Source organism: Sminthopsis crassicaudata, chromosome 3 (assembly GCF_048593235.1).
Source record: "Sminthopsis crassicaudata isolate SCR6 chromosome 3, ASM4859323v1, whole genome shotgun sequence".
NCBI lineage: Eukaryota > Metazoa > Chordata > Mammalia > Dasyuromorphia > Dasyuridae > Sminthopsis > Sminthopsis crassicaudata.
Window position 1 is genome coordinate 642,985,769 of NC_133619.1, and position 26,158 is coordinate 643,011,926.

Sequence of the window (26,158 nt, forward strand, 5' to 3'; positions counted from 1 at the left end):
CAGTTCAGGGAAATTTCATTGTACTTCTGCTCCTCCTATATCTTATCAGGAAGTATTCTATTAATGGCTGATGATTGCTTATCGATAATAACCTGTAACCATAATTGTAGCTGTTAGAAAATGTTTCTGGACATGTAGTCCCAATTACTCTTTGTATCTCTCTTCCACTCTATCCTTGAAGCTAAAACAAACAGATCTGACCTCTTTTTTTCTATGACACCTCTTCAGAAGTTTAAAGACATATGTGCCATGGAAACTGACTTAGGATAAAGTCTTGTTTAGCTAATATTTGTTCTGAGCCCATGTGACCAAGGAACCTGTCCCAAGAAATACAGTGACAGCTGTATCTTTTTGCAGGAAGACCCAGGGGATTTATATTACTTGGCTTTGATCATTCTTATATCAGAAAAGTGAATTCCAAAGCTTCTTAATCCTCCCACCTTCCCTTTGGTTAATTAATGGAGGGTAGTTGACTGGAGAGGCAGAGTCGAGAAAACAGAAGCAGGAACAGAAGCAGCAGTGACAAAGATCCAGGAAAAATCTATCACCTAACCAGAAGCCAACAGCCTACATGGAGAATCCCACAAAATTCTTTTTTTTCAAAGGAATCCCTTTCCTTCACACATGTTATGATATGGAATATATTCAACGGCTGCGGGATGAGTTTAAACTTCAGGATGAAGATGTAATAATAGTGACCTACCCTAAATCAGGTAAGGAGCAGGGAAAGGAAACAGGACCTGGGGAAGGAGGCTACAAGAGATGAGCTTTCTTCTATTCCTCCACATTCCAGGCTCAGACCTCAGAGAACAAAGAGACTTTAGACTGTAGGGAGCCCAGGCTTCTCATTGGTGACCAGAGATTCCTAAACTTTGGTGCACCCTGGCCTCTCTGGCAGGGAATTTGGTGAAGCTCATATACCCCTTTTCAGAATAAAAAGTTGAAATAATTAAACTAAGTTTTAAACTTTATTAAGAGATTGTTACAAACAAAGTTGTCCCCCTCAATTTCATGGATCCTCTGAAATCTTCTGTGGACAACTCTGGAGATTCATGGACCTCAGCTTAAGAACCTAAACTATAAACAGAGTGTCTTGGGACAAGTACAGTAGAGTGAGAATGATTCATTTTTGTGAGTTCAAATATACACTCAGATACTTCCTAGCTCTGTTTTCCTGGACAAATCATTTGGTCTTCTTTGCCTCAGTTTCCTCACCTCTAAAATAAGTTGGAGAATGGATAGCAAACCACTCCAATATATTTGCCAAGAAAACCCCAAATGGTGTCAGGAAGTGTAAGCTAAGACTTCAAATCTGAACACCAACACCAGGGTCTGAGAAGGAAAGAAGCTGGCCAGGAGCCATAAGGCCACCAAAAGAGAGACAGAGAAGACCCATAATCCTGACAGCATGGTCCCCCTTTGCTTATGTTTGTCCCTCAGGAATGTGTCCTGATCCTCTTTAAAGGAAGAAGTGTTTGAGGCACCCCAGGAGGGCCAGGCCAGATTCATGCTCCTGTTTCCAGAACTCAGTGTCACCGGTAGTCAGGGAAAGAGTCACTGGTAGGAAGACTGGAAAGGGACTATGTTCCAGAGAGACTTAAAACTCAGACAGCATTTGATGTTTCAGCAGAAGACTTTGGGAGAAGCAACATTCCAACCCAGGGGTTCCTGACTCTACATCTAATGCTTCATTACCTCCAAGGTCTCTGGAAGGACCCCTAGCTTGCATGGAAATGGTACAACCAGGATTAGAACTCAAGTCAAGTCCTCAGACCAAATGGACAAAGGGGCACTTGTATATATGCTCCTGACCCACCTCTAGAAACACTGCCTGCTAACCTCCTCTTATGCAGACCTCAAAAGACAGAATGCACTTCCCATACCCATTTCTCTGGTAAAGTCAGGGACAGCTAGGTGGTGCAATGGATGGATCAGCAGCTCTGAAGTCAGAAGAAATTGAGTGCAAATTTGGCCTCAGACACTTAACACTTCCTTAGGCAAGTCACTCAATCCCAGTTGCCTCAGCAAAAATGCCAAATAAACAAATGAACAAATGAAACCAAACTCTCTGGTAAAGTCTTATCCCTCATTTATAACCCAGAAATCTCTCTCTTAACTTTCTAGTCCCATCAGGGATAGATCTTCCCATGACAGCTGGTTCTCTCTTCCATCTCTCATGCAAACTTCCAGGCAGGACTAGCTAGTGGGATGTTTCACAGAGTTGCACTGTCTGGTCCATCTCACGCCACTATAGTGAACAACTTGAATTCTGGGACCACATGCTTAAGTCTCCCAACTCTGATCACAATACACTGACACATTATACACTGAGCCTAGACTTTGTGCTGGCCGGCTTCCCCATGCCTGGAAGGTTCCCCTTCCTCATCTTGGTCTCATACCTTCCCTAGCTTCCTGCAGGACTGAGCTCAATTATCACCTTCTACTGGAAACTTTCCATGAAACTCCCAACTCCCTGCTCTTTCCTCTCTGAGATCCCCCTGCATCCATTCTCTATGTCACTGATATGAACTCAGTTATTCACATTTCTCCTCTTACCTTAGATTATGAGCCCCTTGTGGTAAGAGACTGAGTTTTTCCTTCCCTCTGGTCCCCAGCATTCAGCACAGTGTCTGGCACCCCATAAGTGCTCCAAAGATGCTGGTGGAATCGCCATAGGCTCTTTGGTGTAGCCATCCACCTCCCCAGGCACATTTGAATTTCATCTCAACTTAGTAAGTAGCACTCTCTCAGGTAGAGCTGGGGAGTCCTTTCTCCTCCTCCTGTGGAAGTTTTCCATTGGCTTGTTCAAATGTGGGCAAGACTGAAATCTGTGAAATCTCTCCTGCCTCTCCTACTATGATTCGGTGAATAAAATAATCATGAGACCCTAACCCATCTTTTGTTTTTATTCCATGCAGGAACCCACTGGATGATACAGATCCTCAGCCTGATCTACTCAAAAGGGGACCCCACTTGGGTTAAATCTGTCCCTTATTGGAAACGTTCTCCCTGGATCGAGATAAAAAATAGAATGGAAATGGCCAATAACAGGACAGATTCCGGTCTCTTCACTTCCCATCTCCCAGTCCATCTCTTCCCTAAGTCCTATTTCACCAGCAAGGCCAAGGTGAGCACATGAGGGCCCCAGTTAAAAGAGAAAGAAACAGATATCTAGGAGGTGGAAGGAGGATGGGACAGAGAGAGGCTGGAGCAACATTTCTGGTTCATATTTCATAGGAATTCAGGAATGGGAGGAGGCAGATGGAGGTTTCTCTCTGCTCTCCATGCTTTGCACACTGCCTCATAATTCTGCTTGTTCCTTATGACTATGTCACTGCCCACTTTTTCCTCTGGTGAGGAAGAACAAAGGTTATATGTAGAACTGTTAGGTTCTTACTAGGTGCTAAGTTGATACTTAACAATTCTCTAGCTCAGGGTTCACACCTTTAGTTCACACCTTTAAAAGGAGTTCTGAAAAGGAGTTTACACACCTTTAAAAAGAGCTAGTACAATTGGCTATAGGAGTTCCCACAAGCCCCTGGGAGTACCCACAAGCCCATTCTCTGGGAGGAAAAAAGGAGAAGTTAGAGTCTGGAAGAGTCATTCTGGTGAAGGTCAAGGAGAAGACTTCCCACACTCTTGGAGGCAGAGTCTGACTCCCACACTCTAGGAGATTCTGAGTCAAGATTTCATTCTCATGTCTACCTTTACTCTGGCTGGAGGCTCCTGAAGCCTCCCAAGAAACCTGCTCCCAGAGAAAAGGATTTACGGAAAAGAAACCTCCTCCCAGAGAAGGATTATAATTGAGAGATGACAGGACTTTACAGAGAACATTCAGGACAAGAGCAAGAGATAACAAAGGGAAAGGAAAGAAAATGAAAGCATGAAAAGAATTTGGATAAGTTTGAAGAAATGCTGAAAACTGTATTTGGCCTCAGACACGACACTGAGATGATAAAATTTGAAAGGAATTGAAAGGTTTCCTGGAGATTTAGTAGTAGGATGGGATTCAGGAGAGACAGAAGAGCTCTTCTTCCAGTATCTAATGGGCCAATATATATACAAGGTTAGGTTTTGTTTGTTTGTTTTATGCCTTGCTCCAAGGAAGAAAGCCAGGAGCAAAGAGGAAAAGTGACAAATAGAGCTAATTGAGGCTAAAAGGATCCCTTTGAGATGGTAAGTGGATTTTCCCCATTTCTACTTTCTCTTCATGTTCTGTATTCAAGGTTACTTTTTTGGTCACAGCTTTCAGGTAGCCTAATGATTCTTATATTTTCTCTTCCTAATCTGTTTTCTAGATCTGTTTCTCTAATGTTTTATATTCTGTTCTATTTTTTTTTTTCATCATTTTCTATCTTATTTTATTTCCTGGTCTCTTAATCGTTTCACTGGCTTACCTTTGTCCAATTTTAATTTTCAAAGAGTTATTTTCATCTGTGAGACTCTGTATGGTTAACTTTTCCCCACAATCTTCTTGTTTTTTCTTGGATTTTTTTTCTCGATGTCTCATTTTTTAATTTTTAAATTCTTTTTTTGAGTTCTTTAATTCTCTCTGGGCAGGGAAACATTTCAAAGAATTATACTACTCACTGGATATGCTGGTTCCTTCTTTTGCAGAGCCATGTCTCAGCAGAATATCTGGGCCAGGTATTCCTAATTCCCCCAGTCTTCTTGTATTCAGACTCCTGATTTCTCACACTATCTGTGATTCTGACTGAGTCTCCAATCAAATTTAACTAGCCCCAGGGTTCTTCATTTGCTATTTCTGTGGAGCTGGCCTGGAGCTGTTTGCACTTCACCCAAGGAAACCTCATCCTGGGGACTTTCTTCTCATCTTCTGTTCTCAGGAGGAACACTGTTCTACAAGTCTTTGTTTCTCTGAAGTCTATGTTCACTCTGAGGCACAAATTTGTTCTGTTTGTGGGGAAAATCTGGAGAAATTGAAAGGTTCTGACTCATCTTCCTAGAGTCCTCCTACTAGCCTTATTTTTAGTAAGGCTTCCTAAAACCACTTGACTTCCTCCTCCAGAATGTCTAGCTCTAGATCAGTAGCCACACCATCCTGGTTATCAGTGATGGTAAGAGATGGCTTGTCTGCTTCTTTTGTGTATTTTCACCATCTTTTCTTAATCTCTTCTGCTAACCCCCTACCATTTTTATCTTCTATCTTGTCCATTTTTGCATCAAACTTGCCCTTGAAATCTCTAATTTTCTTGAAGAGATCTCTTGTCCATCCTACTCTATTGTTTTCTTCTAAATCTTTCCATTGCTCACTTAAGAAAACCTTCTTTTGTGTCCTTGCTATTCTCTCAAATTTTGCATTCATTTGGGCATATATTTAATCTACCTCTTTCCCTTCCATTTTCCTTCTTCCCTCAGCTGTTTGTAAAACTTCAGCAGACAACCATTTAGCTTTTTCACACTTCTTTTTATCTGGAATGCTTTGTATTTGTGGCTGCCTCCCAGACAATATTTCAAACTTTTGTCTAGAGATATTTAGGTACTCTATATACCAGTCCTTATCCTTTTAATCTATCAATTAATCTTCATTTTATATTCATGAATGATACACATTAGTCCATACCTATAGGGTCAGATAGTTTCCCCCTCTCTCTTCCATTGAAATCTGAATTGTGCTACAAGAAGTTCAGGATCTGAGTCATAGTCAGCATTAGGTTTTATTTTAACTGACTACATAGTGTTTCTCCACATTTGAATGCACAATATATAAACAATGAGATTTCTATATTGACCATCAGGTGATATTCATGTGTAGAGGGTTTTTTAAGGTTGTTGAAAAGAAGTGTTTGCTGTGACCAATAAGTTATTTTGACAAAACTCTTATTAGTCTCTGACCTGATTTATTTTCTGTACCCAAACCAACCTTGCCTGTTATTCCAATTATTTTTAAGTTTCCTATTTTAACATTGCAATCCATTGATGAGTGGGTTTTTTGCATTATTTCTAGGAGATATTGAAGATCTTCATAGAACTGATTCACTTTGGTCTCTTTATCATCAGTGGTTAGAGAACTTGCTTGTGTTTCTGTGACCTTGAAGAGTTTGTCTTAGATTTGAACAAATATCACTTGATATCCACAGTAGCATATGTAGTGATCATGTGAATCAAATTCAGCCATTCCCTTCCATTTGTGTTCACTGACACCTAAGATGTAGATGTTTAATCTTTGTATCTACTATTTGACCTTATCCGATTTTTGGTTCATGGCTCTTACATTCTGGATTCTTGAGCAATATTTATCTTTATAATACCAGCCCTTTTTTGTCACTAGATGTACTCACAGCTTGGCTTCCCTTCAAGTTTGGCCCAAGCATTCCATTAGTACTAGAGATTCTTGTAGCTGTCCTCGATTCTTCCCCAGGAGCATGTTGGACACCTGAAACAAGGGCTCATTTTGCAGTGTCATCTCTTTTATCACTACATTGTTGTAGAAGGAAGGGATTCTGTAACTTAATGAAATTATGACCTTTGTTTTGAAGAATTACTCAAAATGAACAGTTCACAGGGGAGAGTTCTGACAAAAGGTGATCCCCTGGAGAAAGAAATGGCAAACCACTTCAGTATCTCTGCTAAGAAAACATCATGGACAGTACTAATACCATAAAAGAGATTTTTAAAATTAATTTTATAATAATAAATTTTGACTGTACATATGCATGGGTAATTTCTTTTACAACATTATCCCTTGTATTCATTTTTCCAAATTTCCCCCCCCCTTCCTCTACTCCCTCCCCCCCATGACAGGCAATCCCATACATTTTACATGTGTTACAATATAACCTAGATACAATACATGTGTGTAAATACCATTTTCTTGTTGCACAATAAGCATTAGATTCCGAAGGTACATGTAACCTGGGTAGAAAGACAACAGTGCAAACATTTTACATTCAACTCCCAGTGTTCCTTCTCTGGGTGTAGCTGTTTCTGTCCATCATTGATCAATGGGAACTGAATTAGATCTTTTTTATGTTGAAGATATCCACTTCAATCAGAATATATCTTCATACAATATTGTTGTTGAAGTGTATAGTGATCTTCTGGTTCTGCTCATTTCACTCAGCATCAGATCATGTAAGTCTCTCCAACCCTCTCTGTATTCAGCCTGCTGGTCATTTCTTGCAGAACAATAATATTCCATAATATTCACATACCATAATTTGCCCAACTATTCTCCAGTTGATGGACATCCATTCATTTTCCAGTTTCTAGCCACTACAAAAAGGGCTGCCACAAATATTTTGGCACATACAGGTACCTTTCCCTTCTTTAATATTTCCTTGGGATATAAGGCCAGTAGTAGCACTGCTGGGTCAAAGGGTATGCACAGTTTGATAACTTTTGGGGCATAATTCCAGTTTGCTCTCCAGAATGGCTGGATTCTTTCACAACTCCACCAACAATGCATCAGTGTCCCAGTTTTCCTACATACCCTCCAATGTTCATTATTATTTTTTTCCTGTCACCTTAGCCAATCTGACAGGTGTGTAGTGGCATCTCTGAGCTGTCTAAATTTGCATTTCTCTGATCAATAGTGATTTGGAACACTCTTTCATATGAGTGGAAATAGTTTCAATTTCATCATTTGAAAATTGTCTGTTCGTATCCTTTGACCATTTATCAATTGGAGAATGGTTTGATTTCTTATAAATTAGAGTCAGTTCTCTATATATTTTGGAAATGAGGCCTTTATCAGAACTTTTAATTGTAAAAATATTTTTCCAATTTGTTACTTCCCTTCTAATCTTGTTTGCATTAGTTTTATTTGTACAAAAGATTTTTAATTTGATGCAATCAAAATCCTCTATTTTGTGATCAATAATGATCTCTAGTTCTCTTTTGGTCACAAATTCCTTCCTCCTCCACAAGTCTGAGAGGTAAACTATCCTCTGTTCCCCTAATCTATTTATGATCTCATTCTTTATGCCTAAATCATGGACCCATCTTGATCTTATCTTGGCATATAGTGTTAAGTGTGGGTCCATATCTAATTCCTGCCATACTAATTTCCAGTTTTCCCAACAGTTTCATAAAAGAGATTTCAAATAGACTCATTTAAATTGATCATTTTATAATGAGTCAGTTTATGAGGGAAAAAATGGAGAAAAAACTTGGGAAATATTTTTTCCCAGTTCAAACTGTTTGATATCTGTTTCAAATTTGTAAAATAACATTTTATTATCCCCCAACTATGAGTATACTACTTGTAACAATAATTTTTAGACGTTCATTGATTTTTATTCAAATTTGACATCCAAACTTTATCTCTCCTCTCCTTCCTCTTACTCCTCCTTGAGGAAGAAAGCAATCTCATATAAATTATATGTACAATCATAAAAAAACATTGTCTTGTGAATTAGAGTAGGAAATGAGGAAATCAAACTATCACTCTTTGCAGATGACATGATGGTATACTTAGAGAACCCCAAAGACTTTGCTAAAAAGCTATTAGAAATAATTCAGAATTTTAGCAAAGTGGCAGGATACAAAATAAATCCATATAAATCCTCAGCATTTTTATATACCACCAACAAAATGCAACAGCAAGAAATACAAAGAGAAATTCCATTTCAAACAAATGTTGAGAGTATAAAGTATTTGGGAATCCATCTACCAAAAAAGAGTCAGGAATTATGTGAAAAAAATTACAAAATACTTGCCACAAAAATAAAGTCAGATTTAAATAATTGGAAAGACATTCAGTGCTCTTGGATAGGCCGAGCAAATATAATAAAGATGACAGTACTCCCCAAACTAATCTATTTATTCAGTGGTATACCAATCAGACTCCCAAGAAACTATTTTAATGACCTAGAAATATAACAACAAAATTCATATGGAAGAATAAAAGGTCGAGAATTGCAAGGGAACTAATGAAAAAAAAAGTCATATGAAGGTGGTCTAGGTGTACCTGATCTAAAGCTACATTATGTAGCAGCAGTCATCCAAACCACAGTCCTTCTTTGCATTGTCTGCACCCTGTTTGTTAATAAGCATATTTCCAGAGCATCTTCATGTACTCCTTCTGATCATAGAACCTTTACTTCTTCTAGTCAATCAAATGAAACATTTGATAAGCACTCAGTGTGCTCCTAGAATTGCTTTCTTCTGTGTCCTTTCTTTATAGAATTTCCACTCCCTCCAGAATAGACATCCTTTCTATTATGTACTTCCCTTTTCTATACTTTTCAGTTGAAAACTAGTTTAATTTGAGTTATAAACTCCTGCCATACACATTATTATCTGTCCTTTATTTGAATGCCATCCTCAGCCAGGATATTGTCATGCCTTTATTCTAAGTCACTATCTAATAAATGTTTATTCCCTTTCTTTCCTTATTTTTCCTGATTGCTAAGTAAATGACTATATTTTATATCTAATATTCACATTATTGTGAATAGCTGCTTTGCATTAATAGAAAGACATTGGCAAGAACTAAAAAACTAAAGTCATGAATGAAGAAAGTGTATTCCTCACAAAAGAATCATGTGTAGAATTTTGACAAAATCTAAGTGTAACTCCAATTCTGAGGTGGTTTTTCTGTGAGAATCAGGATCTGATATTATGAGAGTATTTAGGGAAAAGCAATCTAGCCCCTGGGGTGAGTAGGTGCTGCCATGATCATAGCAGAAATATGTAGTTACCAACATGAGTGATCCATTTATGAGTAATTACATACAATAGAAACAGTTTACCAGTAGCACCAATGGTCAAAGATAATTGAGTCAGCCAGCCAAAAAAGGATTTATTAAGCACCTGATATCTGCCAGCACAGTAGTAAAGACTAGGGATATAAGAAATGGATGGAGAAGGCAGCTCCAAAAATTGGGTCAAATGTTCTCCCTGCTACAGATGCTTCATGAGGAAGGAAAATGGATGTGCTAACCATGCAATCTTCCAAATTCTCTTTCAGATCCTTTATCTTGCCAGGAATCCAAGGGACATCCTTGTATCTTTATACCATTTTAAAAATTATATCCCATGTTACCCGTTATACTCAACTTTTGAGCATTTCTTTGAAGATTTCCTGCAGGGAAAAGGTGAGTGAAGAAGGAATGCTGGAACTGCATCCTACTTCCCATCCTTATCACTTTTCCCTATATTTATTCCACACCCTTATGGCATCATAATGAAAATCCCTATTTTATTGACATCCTTTCATTTCCTGGGAGGCACATGCCTTCCAACAGTTCAGCAATATAGATAGAGCAAAGACTTCCTCCCCCATCTTAGAGAAGAGTGTTTGTTAGAAGTGAAGACTGCAAAAGAGATTTTTTCAAGACTATATGACCAAGAAATTTACAGAGCTGACACTCATTGGAGCCCAGGCCTTTTGAGTCCAAGACCAGTGTTCTTTAGGAAAGGCAGAGTCTCAAGACACCAACCAGCTCAGGGCCTGGATTGAAATGTAAACCATTCAATTCCCCTACTTCCTCCATTTACTTCAGGGGCCAACCTAGCTTTTTGTCTTGCTGAGAACTCTCAGGCTAAGGCCAGAACCTGAACCAGGTTCTTGGTTGTACTTGTGACTTCCCTGGGCCTCTCCTCCTAGCTAACCTTCTCTTGGATGACATTTTGCTCTGATTAGGAATCAAGCTCCCTCTCTACTCCCAACCTCACTATTCCCCCTACCCTCTCTCCTAGACACACACTGTAAGGTAAGAGTAGAACTTAGTTCTTTGTCCAAGACTCTCATTGTGACAAGCATCTAGGGCAGAGTAAGCACCTTATCAGTATGAAACAGAAATAACCTGGGCTCCCATCTCTCTTTTTCCATTCATTTCCAGTTCTATATGGGTCCTGGTTTGACCACATCAAAGGATGGCTACCCATGAGAAATTCAGAGAAGTTTTTGTTCCTAACCTATGAGGAACTTCTTCAAGTAAGGTCCCTGTCCTTTTCCCTTTTCATCTTTCCAGGGGTCCCCATTAATGTTACTGCCTTCTCTTTTTTCAATTCTTTCCAATTAATCTTGCATATATCTTAGTTCTGCATGACAGGTTGCATATTGTTTCACTCAGAAAAGGAACAATATTTTCTAAGGATTATGTGCCAGGCATTTTGCTAAGTGCTAGGAATACAAAGAAAGGCAAAAGATAGTTCCTGCCCTCAAACAGCATAAAATCTAATTGGGGAGAATGTGCAAACAACGTTGTATGAATAAGAACAGTACTGTAATAAATTGGACACATTCAGGAGAAGGGCAGGCTAGGATGAGGAGGGCTTGGGAAAGGCTTCCTGTAGAAGGTAGGATTTCCATTAGGATTTTTTAAAGCCAGGGAAGTCAGACAGAATGGACAGTGATGAATTTTCCAAGCATGGGGGAAAGTCAGAACAAATGCCCCAAACCAAGAAATGGAGGCTCTTCTTCATCAGTGACTAACATTGGGTCAAAAAGGAGGGGAAAGCAGCCATAAACATCTAGGAATAGGACGGAGCACACAGACCTAAGGAGAAAGCTGAAGTATCAACCCAGCATGTCAGAAACTGCATTAACAGAGCAGCTGAGAAAGAGAAAGGAAGATTGAGTCCCAGTTCAAAGAGGCCGGACTCCATATGCCAGTGTTTGGTTCTGAAGGTACCAACATATGGTGCAGTAACTTATTTAACAAAAAACAAACAAACCATTAAGTGCTCTTTACAGTAGCTGCCAGTTCTGATCCTGGGTCCATCCTCTGGTCCAGTCATGGCCCCTCACTCTGAATCTCTTCCATGGAGATCCTGGCATTTGTTAAGAGCTCTTTGCAGGATATCTCCACATCTGTCAGAAGCTTGTTCCTGTGACAGCCATAGGAGGCTGATTTTCTCTGTGTGGTTTGAGAACTTGGTGGGAGGAGCTCCACAATCCTGAGTAAGAAGGACCTCTTTTCTCCTCCTCAGGAATCTCTTGAGTTTTCCCTTACCCACCAACCATGTCTACTTTCCTTCCTGCCTAATGTCCTTCCTTTCATTTCATTATGGTTTTGTTCATCCCTTATCTCTTTCTTCTATCTTCCTTCTCCTCTTCATTTCCTAGGCTTTAATAAATTTCCTCAGAGATCTCTTGCATTCTTCCCTATGACCCTACCCTGCTGGTTTTCTTTTCCCTGTTTTCTCTAATCCCTTTTCCCTCTCTTCTTCCTCTTCTCAACCACTCCATCTCCTAATAGTATATATTTTGTTTTTCCCCATCTACTCAGTGTCCCTTAACTTCCCCTTCAAATACTTCTTCCAGCTTCCTCTTTCTTCTTCTTTTCCTTTATATCTCCTTCCTGTTTTCTTTCTTTCTCTTTATGTCTTTTTCCTGTTCTCTCTTCCTTTCTGTCTTTTCTTCCACCTACTTCTCTCCCTTTTTCATTTCTTTTCATTTCTCTTTCTGTTTTTTTTACTCCATTTACTCCATTTTCTTTCCCTCCATCTCTTCCAATTTTTTTCTTTCTTTCTTTCACTACAGTTATTGTTCCTATTTCCTTTTCCTTTTTCTTTCCCTCCATCTCTTCCTTCTGTTCTCTTTCTTTATTTCTTTTTCTCCAACTCTTCTTTCTATTTTCATTTAATTTCTTTCTTTCTCTCAATTTCTCATATTTGTTGTTTCTTCCTTGGTCTTTGCCTCTATTTCTTCTTCTATTTTACCCCAGCTCCTCTGTTTTTTTCTCTTTTCTCATTTTTTCCTACAGGTTTCTTCTTTCTTTTATTAGCTTCAATTGTTCTCTGTTCTTCTGTTCCTTTATCTCCACCCCCCATACCAGCTCTTCATCCACTCACCGTAATTTCTTATTTTACCTCCTGTTCCTGTTTCCTATTCTACCTTCAAATTGTCTACCTTCTCTCCTTCCCTACCTGATTTCCTTTTCATCCTCCTTCCCATTCCCACTACTCCCTAGGACCCTCTCTAATGTCTTTTCCCCAAGTCCTTAGTGTTTTCTCCTTTTCCCTCAAAACTTTCCCTTGGCAAGATAGTGAATAAAAATAGCAATCTAGTGTTTGACAAACCCAAAGATCCCAACTTTTGGGATAAGAATTTATTATTTGACAAAAACTGCTGGGAAAACTGGAAATTAGTATAGCAGAAACTAGGCATGGACCCAAATTTAACACCACATACTAAGATAAGATCAAAATGGGTCCAAGATTTAGGCATAAAGAACGAGATCATAAATAAATTAGAGGAACAGAGGATAGTTTACCTCTCAGACTTGTGGAGGAGGAAGGAATTTGTGTCCAAAGGAGAACTAGAGATCATTACTGATCACAAAATAGAAAATTTTGATTACATCAAATTAAAAAGTTTTTGCACAAACAAATCTAATGCAAACAAGATTAGAAGGGGAAGTAACAAATTGGGAAAATATTTTTACAGTTAAAGGTTCTGATAAAGTCCTCATCTCCAAAATATACAGAGAATTGACTTTAATTTATAAGAAATCAAGCCATTCTCCAATTGATAAATGGTCAAATGATATGAACAGACTATTTTCAGATGATTAAATTAAAACTATTTCCACTCATATGAAAGAGTGTTCCAAATCACTATTGATTGATATTAATGCAAATTAAGACAGCTCAGAGGTACCACTACACACCTGTCAGATTGGCTAAGATGACAGGAACAAAAAACGATGAATGTTGGAGGGGCTGTGGGAAAACTGAGACACTGATGCATTGTTGGTGGAGTTGTGAAAGAATCCAACCATTCTGGAGAGCAATCTGGAATTATGCCCAAAAAGTTATCAAAATGTGCATACCCTTTGACCCAGCAGTGCTATTACTGGGCTTATATCCCAAGGAAATACTGAAGAAGGGAAAGGGACCTGTATGTGCCAAAATGTTTGTGCCAGCCCTTTTTTTAGTGGCTAGAAACTGGAAAATGAATGGATGTCCATCAATTGGAGAATGGTTGGATAAATTATGGTATATGAATGTTATGGAATATTATTGCTCTGTAAGAAAATAACCAATAGGAGGAATGCAGAGAGGCTTTGAGAGACTTACATCAACTGATGCTGAGTGAAACGAGCAGATCATTATACATTTCCACAATGATACAGTATGAGGATATATTCTGATGGAAGTGGATATCTTCAACATAGAGAAGAGCTAATCCAATTCCAATTGATCAATGATGGATACAATCAGCTACACCCAGAAAAGAACACTGGGAAATGAGTATAAATTGTGAGCATTTTTTTTGTTTTTCATCCCAGATTATTTATACAATTCTTCCTTTGCAACAACAACAACAAAATTCGGTTCTGAACATGTATATTGTACCTAGGATATACTATAAGATATTTAATATATATGGGAATGCCTGCCATCTAGGGGAGGGGGAGGAGGGAAAGAGGGGAAAAACTGAGAACAGAAAGGAGTACAAGGGATAATGTTTCTTTTAAAAAAATTACTCATGCATATGTACTGTCAAAAAAAAATGTTATAATTATTAAATAAATAAATAAGTGAACTTTCCTTCAGATTTTTCTTTCTCTCTCTATCTAAAATCCCTTTTTCTGCTTCTTTTACACTTTTGGCCTTTCCCTTTCCCTCCTTTTCTTTCTCTAAGACTTTCATCCCACCATTATAGGTTGTATTTTTTCCTAGAATCCTAAGGTCAGTGTGGAAAAAATTTGCCAATTCTTGGGCAAGGAGCTGAATGAGGAAAAAATCAATTCAGTCGTGGAGAATTCTTCCTTCCCAGTTATGAAAAACCACATTCTGGAAACCAAAGAACCTATGCCAGTAGAAAATATGGAAACTTCCAGAATTATGTTGATGAGAAAAGGTGAGAAGCAATGTTGTAGGACCACAAGAGAGTTAAGTAGGTGGTTCACCCCTCCCCCTATCCCAGCTGACATCTGGGCATTCAGAAATAGAATCAGAGAAGGTGGGAATCACAAAACAGTAGGTCAGAAAAGAGGCAGCCAAAGAATTTAATTTCTTTCTTTCTCTCAATTTCTCATGTTTGTTGTTTCTTCCTTGGTCTTTGCCTCTATTTCTTCTTCTATTTTACCCCAGATCCTCTGTTTTTTTCTCTTTTCTCATTTTTTCCTACAGGTTTCTTCTTTCTTTTATTAGCTTCAATTGTTCTCTGTTATTCTGTTCCTTTATCTCCACCCCCCATACCAGCTCTTCATCCACTCACCATAATTTCTTATTTTACCTCCTGTTCCTGTTTCCTATTCTACCTTCAAATTGTCTACCTTCTCTCCTTCCCTACCTGATTTCCTTTTCATCCTCCTTCCCATTCCCACTACTCCCTAGGACCCACTCTAATGTCTTTTTCCCCTGTCCTTAGTGTTTTCTCTTTTTCCCTTTATATTTTTATGCAATGACACACTCAGAGATAGAATGCATGAGTTTCAAAGAAAATCTCTCCCAGGTTTTCCTTCATCTGAGGAAAACCAAGCAGAGGAGCAGTAAGAGGAAGAGGCAAGCCTCCTTGCCAGTTGGATGGCGGGAGTTTAGGGTTAGAGAACTCACTGGTTGCAGGGGAGGGTGATGTCCCATCAATATCAGTCATTGCAGTCTACTCATGTCTCCTTCCTGAGCCAAGAAGGAAGGGAAGAAGGGGATGGGAAAAAATGATCACTAAAGACATGATCCCAGCACCTGTTGTTCCATATGTGACAGGAATCTGTGGAGACTGGAAAAACCACTTCACAGTGACTCAAATGGAAACATTCAACAAGCTGTACCAAGAGAAGATGAAGGGGATGGACCAAGATCTCTTCCCATGGGATCAATGCTGAGATGGAGATCATCTGGTCGTCTCTGATTCACCCAAATATGATCAACAAATGATCATTCTGGCTCCTCCTTTGCATCACTCTTCTGCTTTTACTCTCATTGCTATAACTAACAGGAAGAAAATTAGAATTGAGACAAAGGACATCCATGCTGCTTCCCAAAGGAAAGCTTCCAGTGGGGATCCCTTGCTCAACATGCTAATTGTACCTTTGACACACATACTCTGGATGCTGTTGTGGAACAATCCTTTTAAGCCTGTGATTTAAACATAAATGAATGCTGAATGTTGTGGGCATGATCTGCCTGTTGAGATGATGGTGACTGTAATAATTTCTCAACAAATTGATAATGCTGAGATTATGTAATGTTAAATAATTCTTGCCTTGATGAAATAAATTTAATGACCCCAACCTGGTCATGAAGAATAGTTTGCAAAATGAGATATTTTTGCATTATAATTGATCATTTGATTTCTGGAACATAAATAAATAAAATAACAGCACACAACAAAAGATAAATTACATATAAAGAGAGCTGGTGAGAAGACTTTTTTTTTGGAGTTTTGTAAATATAATCTGAAAAGTTTTAAAGGAAAGGTTAAAAAAAAAGAAAGCTGTCTACCTAGATTGACCAAAGTTGAGTCTATAGAGAATTACAGCCAGGTCCTGGTTAGTGTGTATAATGAATCACAAATGTGCACATGATTCACATTCACATTGCATTTTTCCATTGGGCTCTAGCCAGTGGGTATATTTTTCATAATAATAACTCTGAATAATGAAACTTAGAAGGCATAGGACTCCTTTATGGAATTCATCATTTGCATTAATTCAGACCTAATTGTAGCCCAAATTTAGGGAAAACAATAGAGGGTGAGATACTGAGGAATTCAGAGGAAACAAAATCAAAGAAAGGAGTGAAAGCCATGCTATCCCATGTCCATTAAAGTATAGGTATCAAGATGATGAATTAGCCTAATACAAAGATCAATTTTGAATTTAAAAAAAATGAAAAATTAACAAATGAGACTTTAAGCCCGCAGTCTATGCCAGCAGATCTCCTCCCAGAGAGCAATCGGCAGCTTTTGGAGACAATAGCACGTTACATATTGGCATCCACAACGTGGGGCAAGGACTTTTCCTTATCCTGACAAGGACTTATTCTGACCCCTTCAGAGGAGCTAGCCCAGACCTTTGCATTTAAGGAGGAGCAAGACTGGACCATTGCAATTTGGCACCTGAACAGGACAGACACTATCTTGATTCCACTGGAAAAGCCTCTGATCCAGATCTTAGTCTCTCTGATCCAGAACCGAGAGTAACAAGGAAACTTTGTTAAAGATTAAGTGAGCGTGCTAATAGATAAATAAGTAATTTAACTTGTTAAGGGCTGAACCAGCAATCTCCTATAGCTGAAATGGGGCAGATGTTAACTAAAGACAATCCCTCAACCTCAGCCAAGTCAGCCCCAGCCCCAGTGGCAGCCTCAGCTCCACCCCCATTCAGGAGTGGTATTATAGAGAATATAATTAAGATAATTGAGGAACAGAGTTTACTTGTAACCTGGGTACAGATTGCTAAACTCTTGGCTGCATTAAGACGCACGTCCCCTTGGTTCTTAGAGGAAGAAAAAATAGATGTAGATAACTGGAAGCTAGTGGGATTTGAAATGAAAGAATTTCCTGCAAAAAATGGGCCTCATTCAATTTCTGCAGAGGTATTTTATATCTACAACATAGTTCAATTAGCCTTAAACTACCAAGCAAGTTGTAGGACAAAGAAAAGTTTTTAAAATGAACAGAGGAGGAAGTGTGAGGAAAAAAGGAAAGATGAAGATCTTGCCCAAGAGCAAAAGGGATTTAAATGAGGAATTAGGGTGTTATGACTCTAATTCTATTGAAGAAGCTTCAACCCCGCCTAGAAAGCAGATTATTGAGGGGCCCACATGAACTCCACCTTCAGAGGTGGAGGAAGAAGGAGGAGGGGAAGATGCAGAAACACAAACAGAATGGCCTGTGAAGCACCCTAAGCCTATGACAAGATTAGAAAAAGCATTGGTTAAAGCTAAGAGAGAAGGACAGGATATAAGTGATTTTATACATGCATATCCTGTGATTGAAGATATTGACTCTGTAGGTCATAAAAGGAGAAAATATGCACCTTTAGATTTGAATAAAATTAAAGATTTGAAAAAAGATTGTACCCTTTATGGGGCTACATCAGCTTATGTTAAAATGTTACTAGATGTTTTGTCTTATCAAGTCCTAACCCCAAATGATTGGAAATCCATAGTTAGGACATGGCTACAATCTGGAGAAAATTTGTAATGGCTTGCAGAGTTTCATGAATTATGTAAAATCCAAGTCAGATGCAATTTGGAAATAGGAGTTAACACACAATTCACTTTTGAGCACTTAGCTGGTGAAGGTCAGTATGGAGAGAATTCGGAACAGATTAATTATACCATGACAATATATGAGCAAATTGCTAAGGCTGCAATAAAAGCTTGGGGTATCCTCCCTGGACAGAAAGATCACGGAGAGGCTTTCACTAAAATAGAGCAAGGTCCCAATGAACCTTTTGCAGATTTTGTGGGACGTTTGCAAACTGCTGTCAAAAGAACTATTGGAGAAAATGCAGCTACAGATATAAAGGCCAGACATCTGGCTAAGGAAAATACCAATGAGATTTGCAAAAGAATTATATGGGGATTAGACAAAGATGCTCTTTTAGAAGATATCATAAGACGCTGTGCTACAGTGGGAACAAATGCTTTTTACACCCGGACTATGATGAACATGGAAAGACAGGGTCCCTCCTGGCAAGGGACTTCTAGAGAAATTCGTCGATGTTTCCAATGTGGAAAAATTGGACATCTAAAAGTTCAGTGTAAATAGGGAGATAGAGTGAGAAGACAGGGTGGGAGAACAAGACCTAAAACCCCATGTCCAAAATGCAACAGAGTACTCCATTGGGCATCAGAGTGTAGAATAATTCAGGAAAATGGGGTGAGGGGCCCAGGTCCAGAGCCCCAGGCAAAAAAGACTTGGGGCATGATGGCAGTTGATGTTACACCCAAAGAGCTTTTAGAAGGTCAGGATTCTGATTTGATCAACCCACAGAAAAGCAATCACATGGCAGAAAGGGATTACCTGATAAGTCAGCCAAAAGGCAATCAGATTGCAAAAATGGATTACACTTGGGGAGAATACAGGCCTTTTAAACCAACAGGGCTGTGTCCAGTGCAAACAACTCCAATGTAATTGTCAGATGATGAGAAGAGATTTAGAAAGCGGTAAATAGAAGATACTTAGATAGGTTAACTGCCTGGGAGAGAGGGTTTGCTTGTATTTCTTCAGATGGAGAAGGAATCAGATGTGTGCCAATGAGTCGTATTGGCCTTTTCCAATCGGAGAGAGACAGAAAAGGAGAAAGACCTCAAAACAAAGGAGAAAATCTAAGAAACATCTGACACAGAGAGAGCATGGCTAATAAGAAGACTGTTAAAGAACTTTAAAAACCAGCAGGAATCATTGGATTTTCTAACACAAGATGAGACTAATGGACAATGGACTTATGGACATTTATAAATTCTCAATTTATGATTATTTGATCATGTTATTTGTTACATACTTCTAGCATGTGTTATGTTACTATGTTACTATGTGTTTAATCTATGTAATTATGTGTAATGCCTCCCATATTGATGGATTTATGTTTCAAGGTCATGACCACCCTATGTTCTAAATCAAAAGAAAGGGGGAGATGTTAGGTTCTTACTAAGTGCAAATGAGATAATGAGATATTAGGTTTTTACTAAGTGCTAAGTCGGTACTTAACAATTTTCTAGTTCTGGCCTTTCCTGGGAGTTTGACTTGTGAATTCCTGGGGAAGAGCTTGCATGCTTAGGAGGAGCAAGTTCATTGGTTGAAGTAATTTTTCCCAGAAGCCCTTGTATTATCCCACGCCTATTCTCTGGGAGGATAAAAGAGGGCAGCTCTGGAAGAAAAAGTCAGTCTCTGCTCTAGACAGACTTGAGGCAGCTCTCTGCAGGAAGGGAAGTCAGCTCACTACAGGAAGAAGAATCTGTCCGAGACATTTGAGTTGACACAGCAGATCTCCTCCCAGAGAGCGATCAGCAGCTTCTGGAGATAACAGCATGTTACACTCCCTCCCTGAGCTACCTCCTCCCTAAGACAGCAAGCAATCTGATACATGTTATGCATGTGCAATCATGTGACACACATTCAGAACAAAAAGAAAAAAAAGGGGGAAAAAGGGAAAATAGTATGTCTCACTATGCATTGAAACTCCAGAGTTCTTTCTCTGGATATGGGTAGCATTTTCCATCCTATTACCTTGGAATAAGCTGGAATCATTGTTACACTTGGGAGGAGTTATCAGTTGATCGTTGAACAATAATGCTATTGCTCTGTACATGACATGATTTGCTTTACCTTACCTTTGTTCTTTCCCTTCCCTTTCCTCTGTCCACACAGATATCATACTGTTACCTCTAGCTGCTCTGCCCAATGTAATGTACATTTTGATAGCTGAAACCTCACAAGATATCTTGGGTTGTAGCATCTAGGTAAAGACCATGGCTTAAACCCGGATCAGTCTGCTTCTCAATGGCTGACCAACAATCAGTTCCTAAGCCAAGCCTCACTTGGTCATTGTTTGGGCCCTGACTGGTTCTTGGTTCTAATTATATATAAAATTGTATAATTATGTGAGAACAAAATTAAGTTATTTGCCTAAGTATACACAGCTAATAAGTGTATGAAGCTGGATTTGAACTGAGGTCCTCTTGGTTTCAGAGTCACTGCAGATCCTAGGTACCAAAGGAAGTTCTTACAGGTGTGGGATCCTTGGAATCCACATAATTTCTGTTTCCCTGAGTTTCCTCATCTGTAAAGTAAGGATTATAATCATACCAATTCCCAAATTGTGAAAATACAATGGGAAGAGAGCTATAAATCATTATAGATAGATAGATACATACATACATACATTATACTTATAGAAATACACATATATTCTCATAGCTATTATTATTGTTGTTGTAGTTGTTATGTGAAGGATGTTAGGTCCTTTTCAACATGAATGCTTTGATTACATAACTTTAATCTATTACTTATCATTAGATCTTATTATTATTAGATTATTGATTTGTTACTTATTATTGTTATTATTTTGTTTGGAAAAAAGAGTGTCCTATACTTAAGACAGTCTTAAGGATTCAAATGGGTACTTTATGTTTTCTGAAGAAGAAGAGGAAGAAGAAAGAAGGAAAAAAGGGAAGAAGGAAGGAGGGAGGAGGAGGAAGAGGAAGAGGAGGAAAAAGAGGTCAAGATCATTCAGGAATTGGTAAAAAGAGACAAGGGAGGGGCAGCTAGGTGGCACAGTGGATAGAGCACCAGCCTTTAATTCAGAAGGACCCGAGTTCAAATCTGGTCTCAAACACTTAACACTTCCTAGCTGTGTGAGCCTTGGCAAGGCACTTAACCCCAGCCTCAAAAAAAAAAAAAAAAAAAAAAAAAAAAAAAAGACTACAGAAAGGACAGAGGGACCTTGAGAACTCTCAATAACAGAGAAGAGGACTACAGAATGGATGTTCTGTGTTGGGAAGGAACATAAAACCTTCTCAGCTCTAGAGAAGAAAAATAACTGCAGGAATGTGGGTAATGATGATCCAAAGAGATTGGTTCTACAAAATCTGCACACACACAGACACACCCACACACCCACACCTTCCTGACTTCAAGGTTCATCAGTTGATTATGAAATCAATGGAATCAACTTCTCCTCGTCTGGGACATGTCTAAGTTACATCAGTGAATCCAGTTTGGTTCATTTACCCCAGTGTTAAAGATGGCCCCTTTGTCCCTAGGGGTCAATATGGAACAGCACTTTAAACTCTTCAGGATAAAGATAATCTGTGTTCTTCTGGCTTGTGAATAAACTATCATGTATTTGTTCACTTTATGTGAAAGTCACCAGAAAGGTACGATTTCCTATGTTACTTGTAATGGATTTTGGCATCAGAATGTGTTAAATGAAGAACAAAAAAGTAACCAACTGAAACTTTTTGGGGGTAATCATTATTGACTGTGAACTTTGCTGTTTAGCTAAAAACAACAGTGACCTGCCCTGAACTGGAGGTGGGAAGTCCTGATGAGAGGCAGAAGTCCTTAGGACACATTGATTTGTTCTGGGGAGTGAATCTAGGCATTTCTGTTTGAATGATTGTTGAGCCAACCAGTATTCTACCAGTCGAGGATAAATGCCAAGAAAGATCTTCTGGCCTCTGAGAGGAAATGTTCAGAATTCAAGTCTGCCTCTTTCATATTTGTCACCAGAAATGTCTACTTGAAGCCCTAGAAAATCTGAAGTAGATGGTTAGTCCTTCAGTCTCTCCCTTTGTGAATACAAGGTCTATGTTTCTGGAGTTCCTGTGCAGAGAGCAGACTGAGAGGTGATGGTTGGCCATAGTGAATGACCAGTACCTAAGAGAGCTCCAAGTTCCTTAGAGCAGCCCTTTATGGGTGTCACCGCTGTCAAAATGAGACCGTCATAGCAGCTCTGCAACAAGCTATTAACATTGAAGGGATCAGAGAGCTCCTATAGGTTATCACAAGCACAGTTAACTCTAATAATGAAATAAAAACACAAAGATAACAGTGACCATAAGTAAAAAGCTTTCTTTATTCCATTTAAAGAGGAAAACAAGACACATGAGCTCTGGGTCTTCTAGAGGAAATACCCTTTAGTGGGCAAATCTCAATACTTATATTAATAAATACACAGTAAGCAGTAGCCCTGACCATGGAGAGGTAATAGCAACAATGCACAAATTTGCCTTCAAGCAGGACTCATGAATAGAGCATGGGGATTACAGGTGTTTGTCCAAATAGTCAGCCAGTGCTGATGTGGAATTATTCTCAGAGTGTTCTGTGGCTGAAGTTATCCACATGTTGTGTGCAAAGAATTGTTGTTCTGCCAGTTTCAAGACACAGTTTGGTTGTTGGGCTTCAACTCTGGAAATATGCATCCTCATAGTAAAAAGAGATAGGGTGATTATGTAATGGAGAACTTGACTTTTCTCACTTTTGGCCAAAGGGAGGGAAAGGTTAACGAACCACCCCCCTTTTCTGGCCTGTAAAGGAGAGGTTATTATGATTGTTGTTGTAGTTGTAATTGAAGGAGGTTTGGTCCTTTTTCAACATGAATTCTTTGATTTCATAACTTTAATCTATTACTTATTATTAGGTCTTGTTATTATTAGCACATGGGTAACTCATATACTAAAATTGGAATGATACAAATTGGCATGGTCCCTGCACAAGGATGACACAAAAATCCATGGTGTTCCATATATTTTTCATTTTTGGTTGTTCTTCTTGTATTCAATTCTTCTTGTACAAAATCATTAATTGATACTTGTAAAGGGCTAGAACTGAGCAAATGCACTTGGATAATGGAGCACTTGAGACTAATTGCCAGTTGGACAATTCTCTATTAACATGTTTGAAGGATGACCTTCCCCAACTATTCTGTGCTGACTCCATTGGTGGGTGTGGACAAAGAAGGGGAAGTGACAGGAGTGGGTGGAGGAAGAGGAGGAAATTGATTCATTCTCCTGGCAATGGAGAGAGAGAAAGGAGGTGTGAAGATTAGTGACCTCCACTACTAAAGACTAAGAATAAAGACTTTTGATTATCCTGACTCCGGCTGATTTCTGGGAAGACAGAGTTCCAGCACATATTATTATGATGCTCTTAAATATGAAGCTCATATTCTCATTTTTGGGTGGAGAAGTTTAGGTGTGCTAGAGTCCACATTTCCCTCCCTGATGTTACACACTGTAAGGGCCCTTTAAATGGGTGGTGCCACAGTGCAACGGGAGATTTGAGTGGCCCAGAAGTATTCTCTGTGGATATAGGACTGCCCTGTTGGTGGGATCTTGTCCATATTGAGATAGCTTTGTAATGGGTGACGACTCTCGCTGGTTGGCTGTGTGTGTGACCTCACAGGCCCTTTATAAGCCCACTGCAGACAGCAGTCGCTCTCTTTAATCTGGCACTCTTTAACCTGGCTCCCTAGCCTGGGGTAGCCAAGCCAAGCCAAGCCAAGCTGATGGATAGCCGAGAGGTAAGGAGTTTGGTAGTGAACACGTGGGTCTTCTGACCAAGTGTTCACTAGGGAACCAACAAGTCAGGGCATTAAGCCAGAGCATTATGTGAGTAGGTATAATAAAGGCTTTTAAGATTGCATGTGGCTGTTCTTGAGTGCACTACCAGTTATTAAACTATAGATTCAAGAGATCGTGGCCAGAGACCTTTGAAGGCCTCAGAGGAGGCGAGCCGGGTAGAGTTGACACTGCAGAGGTCAGTGGTCAAAGGTACTCTGTTGGGCCTAGGACAGACTAGTAATTGTAACTGCCAGGAAGGCATGTTACAACACACTAAGGATACAGTTGCCATGAGTTAAAGATATACTATGTTTTCAATAGTCTCATAAAACGTTGTGTCACAATTGTTTCAGCACCTCTTGCAAGGTTTCTGGGCTATTCCTGAGAAGCCAGGACAACTTGGCCAGGAGAACCTGTCCTTGTCTCATCTTTAACAATTAGGGTGATCTTACCAAATTCCCCAATTGCCAGTAAGTCTGTTGCCATCAGGGAATTCTGGGAGTAGCTGGGACCTGTAAGTTTCCAAAGGCATTCCTTGGAGGTAGTGAATGAGGTGGTCTTCATAACACACGGCACCTATGTCTGCTTCTTTGGAAGCAGCCAGTGACAATCTCTCACCTTGGTGGTGCTGACCAATTAGATGATTTCTTCTCTATACTTTGGTGTGTGCTTATAAAAGTGTATATCCTCAAGTTGGCCAGAGCCAAGATCACTAGACCTACCCTTTATTATCAGGTCACATCCTCCTTATAATCAATGATGAATTATTGACAGATTTGCTTCCATCTTCCTGTTTGGCAAATTTCAAATAAAATCATTGGTGTTAGAAGAGGGATTTGGATAGGAGAATGTTCCAGCTGCAGAACCTTATCACCCTTTCTTTGGCCCAAGTGAAGAAGTGAAGGCTCCTTACACTGTTTTTCTTAGGGACATACATGAAAAAGAAAAAGAAAAAGAAAGCTTTTAGCATGGGGAGTCAAACAAGGAAGTATGAGGAGAAAAACAACCAGGGGATTATGCCCAAATTTGTGGAGGGTACAGCACATGGGAAATAACTAAGGAAGTCTTTTAGAGTATTTTGCTTATTTATGTTATTTGTTACTGGGCTGGGAGATTGGAGGTGCCTGGGCAGTTGGGCCAGAAGGGAGATAAGGACTGTGCTGAGAAGTTTGAGGGGCGGGGCGCTTCTCAGTTTCTCAGCCTTCCTTCACTTCTGCCTAAGCCAAAGCATGTGCCCTTGGGGTATCCTCTGCTTTCAGATACAACTCCCTCAACTCCACCTACATGCTTGGGAGAAGGAGAGCCAGAGGGATAGTGACACACTGGGCACCTCCAGCACAGTTTTGCCTTCCTGTCTTGAAGCAAGACAAAACTGAAGAGACATTTTGTTGGGATTACAATTGAGCACTTCAGCTTTTTAGACAGAGTGGCTGATGAATGTCTGCCAGCCCTTACATCTATTTCCATCCAATAAAATATTGATACACCAGTGGGTAGAACAGTGGCCCTTACCCAAGGGAAAAATTCAGGCCTTATTAGATAAAGGACAGGAGCCACCTGGCCAAGGACATTTACAACCTTCTCTAAGTCCTTGGAATCCCCTTGTATTTTGCTCTATATATAAAAAAAAAATCTGGAAAATGGAGGATATTGATTGAATTAAGAAAAGTGAATGAACAGATGGAAGCTATGGGAACTCTTCAGTCTGGGCATCCATCTCCTATTCAGTTGCCTAAGGAATGACCTTTTTGGGTTATACACATTAATGATTGTTTCTATTCTATCCCTCTGGATAAGGAGAATTGTTAAGACAGCCTGGGAAAATGAGAAAATACCAAGCTGAATTAGTGCAGGGTCAGCTTATCAGGTTGATGGATAACAGCATTGACTAAGAATGGGTACAGGCAGGACTGCTGGTGGTACTTCCAGAACTCATTGTGCATGTACTCAGGACCTGTTTTCCATCAAACTGAGACTGTGGTTATTGAACATTGCTGAGGATCTCAGAGTGTTTGCTGTCATGCATGAGAATACCTTGACAATGATAAATGTGCAGGAGTGAGCACAAAGATCTAAGGAGACCCTCCCCAGCTGTAACTTGGTTTTAGTTCTTTCAGCTTATATGGGGCACTAAGAACTATAGGGTATAAAAAAGGAGGCAGGGAGAGAGGCAGAGGAGAATTTCCTGAACATGTAACTGGTTGGCAATAAAGCTGTCTTC

At 39.4% G+C, this 26,158-nt stretch overlaps 1 protein-coding gene and 1 pseudogene across 1 annotated transcript; both read left to right on the forward strand.

The window, feature by feature from the left end:
- The first annotated feature begins 333 nt into the window (after positions 1-333).
- LOC141564536 (sulfotransferase 2A1-like) lies at positions 334-16,184 on the forward strand. Its single transcript, XM_074307111.1, has 6 exons — positions 334-713; positions 2,919-3,127; positions 9,935-10,061; positions 10,809-10,903; positions 14,599-14,779; positions 15,628-16,184. The coding sequence occupies exons 1-6, from the start codon at positions 572-574 to the stop codon at positions 15,744-15,746; spliced, it is 873 nt and encodes a 290-aa protein (XP_074163212.1). The 5' UTR covers positions 334-571; the 3' UTR covers positions 15,747-16,184.
- Positions 16,185-23,036: 6,852 nt separating this feature from the next.
- Positions 23,037-23,128, forward strand: LOC141565187 (U6 spliceosomal RNA; annotated as a pseudogene).
- The last annotated feature ends 3,030 nt before the right edge of the window (positions 23,129-26,158 follow it).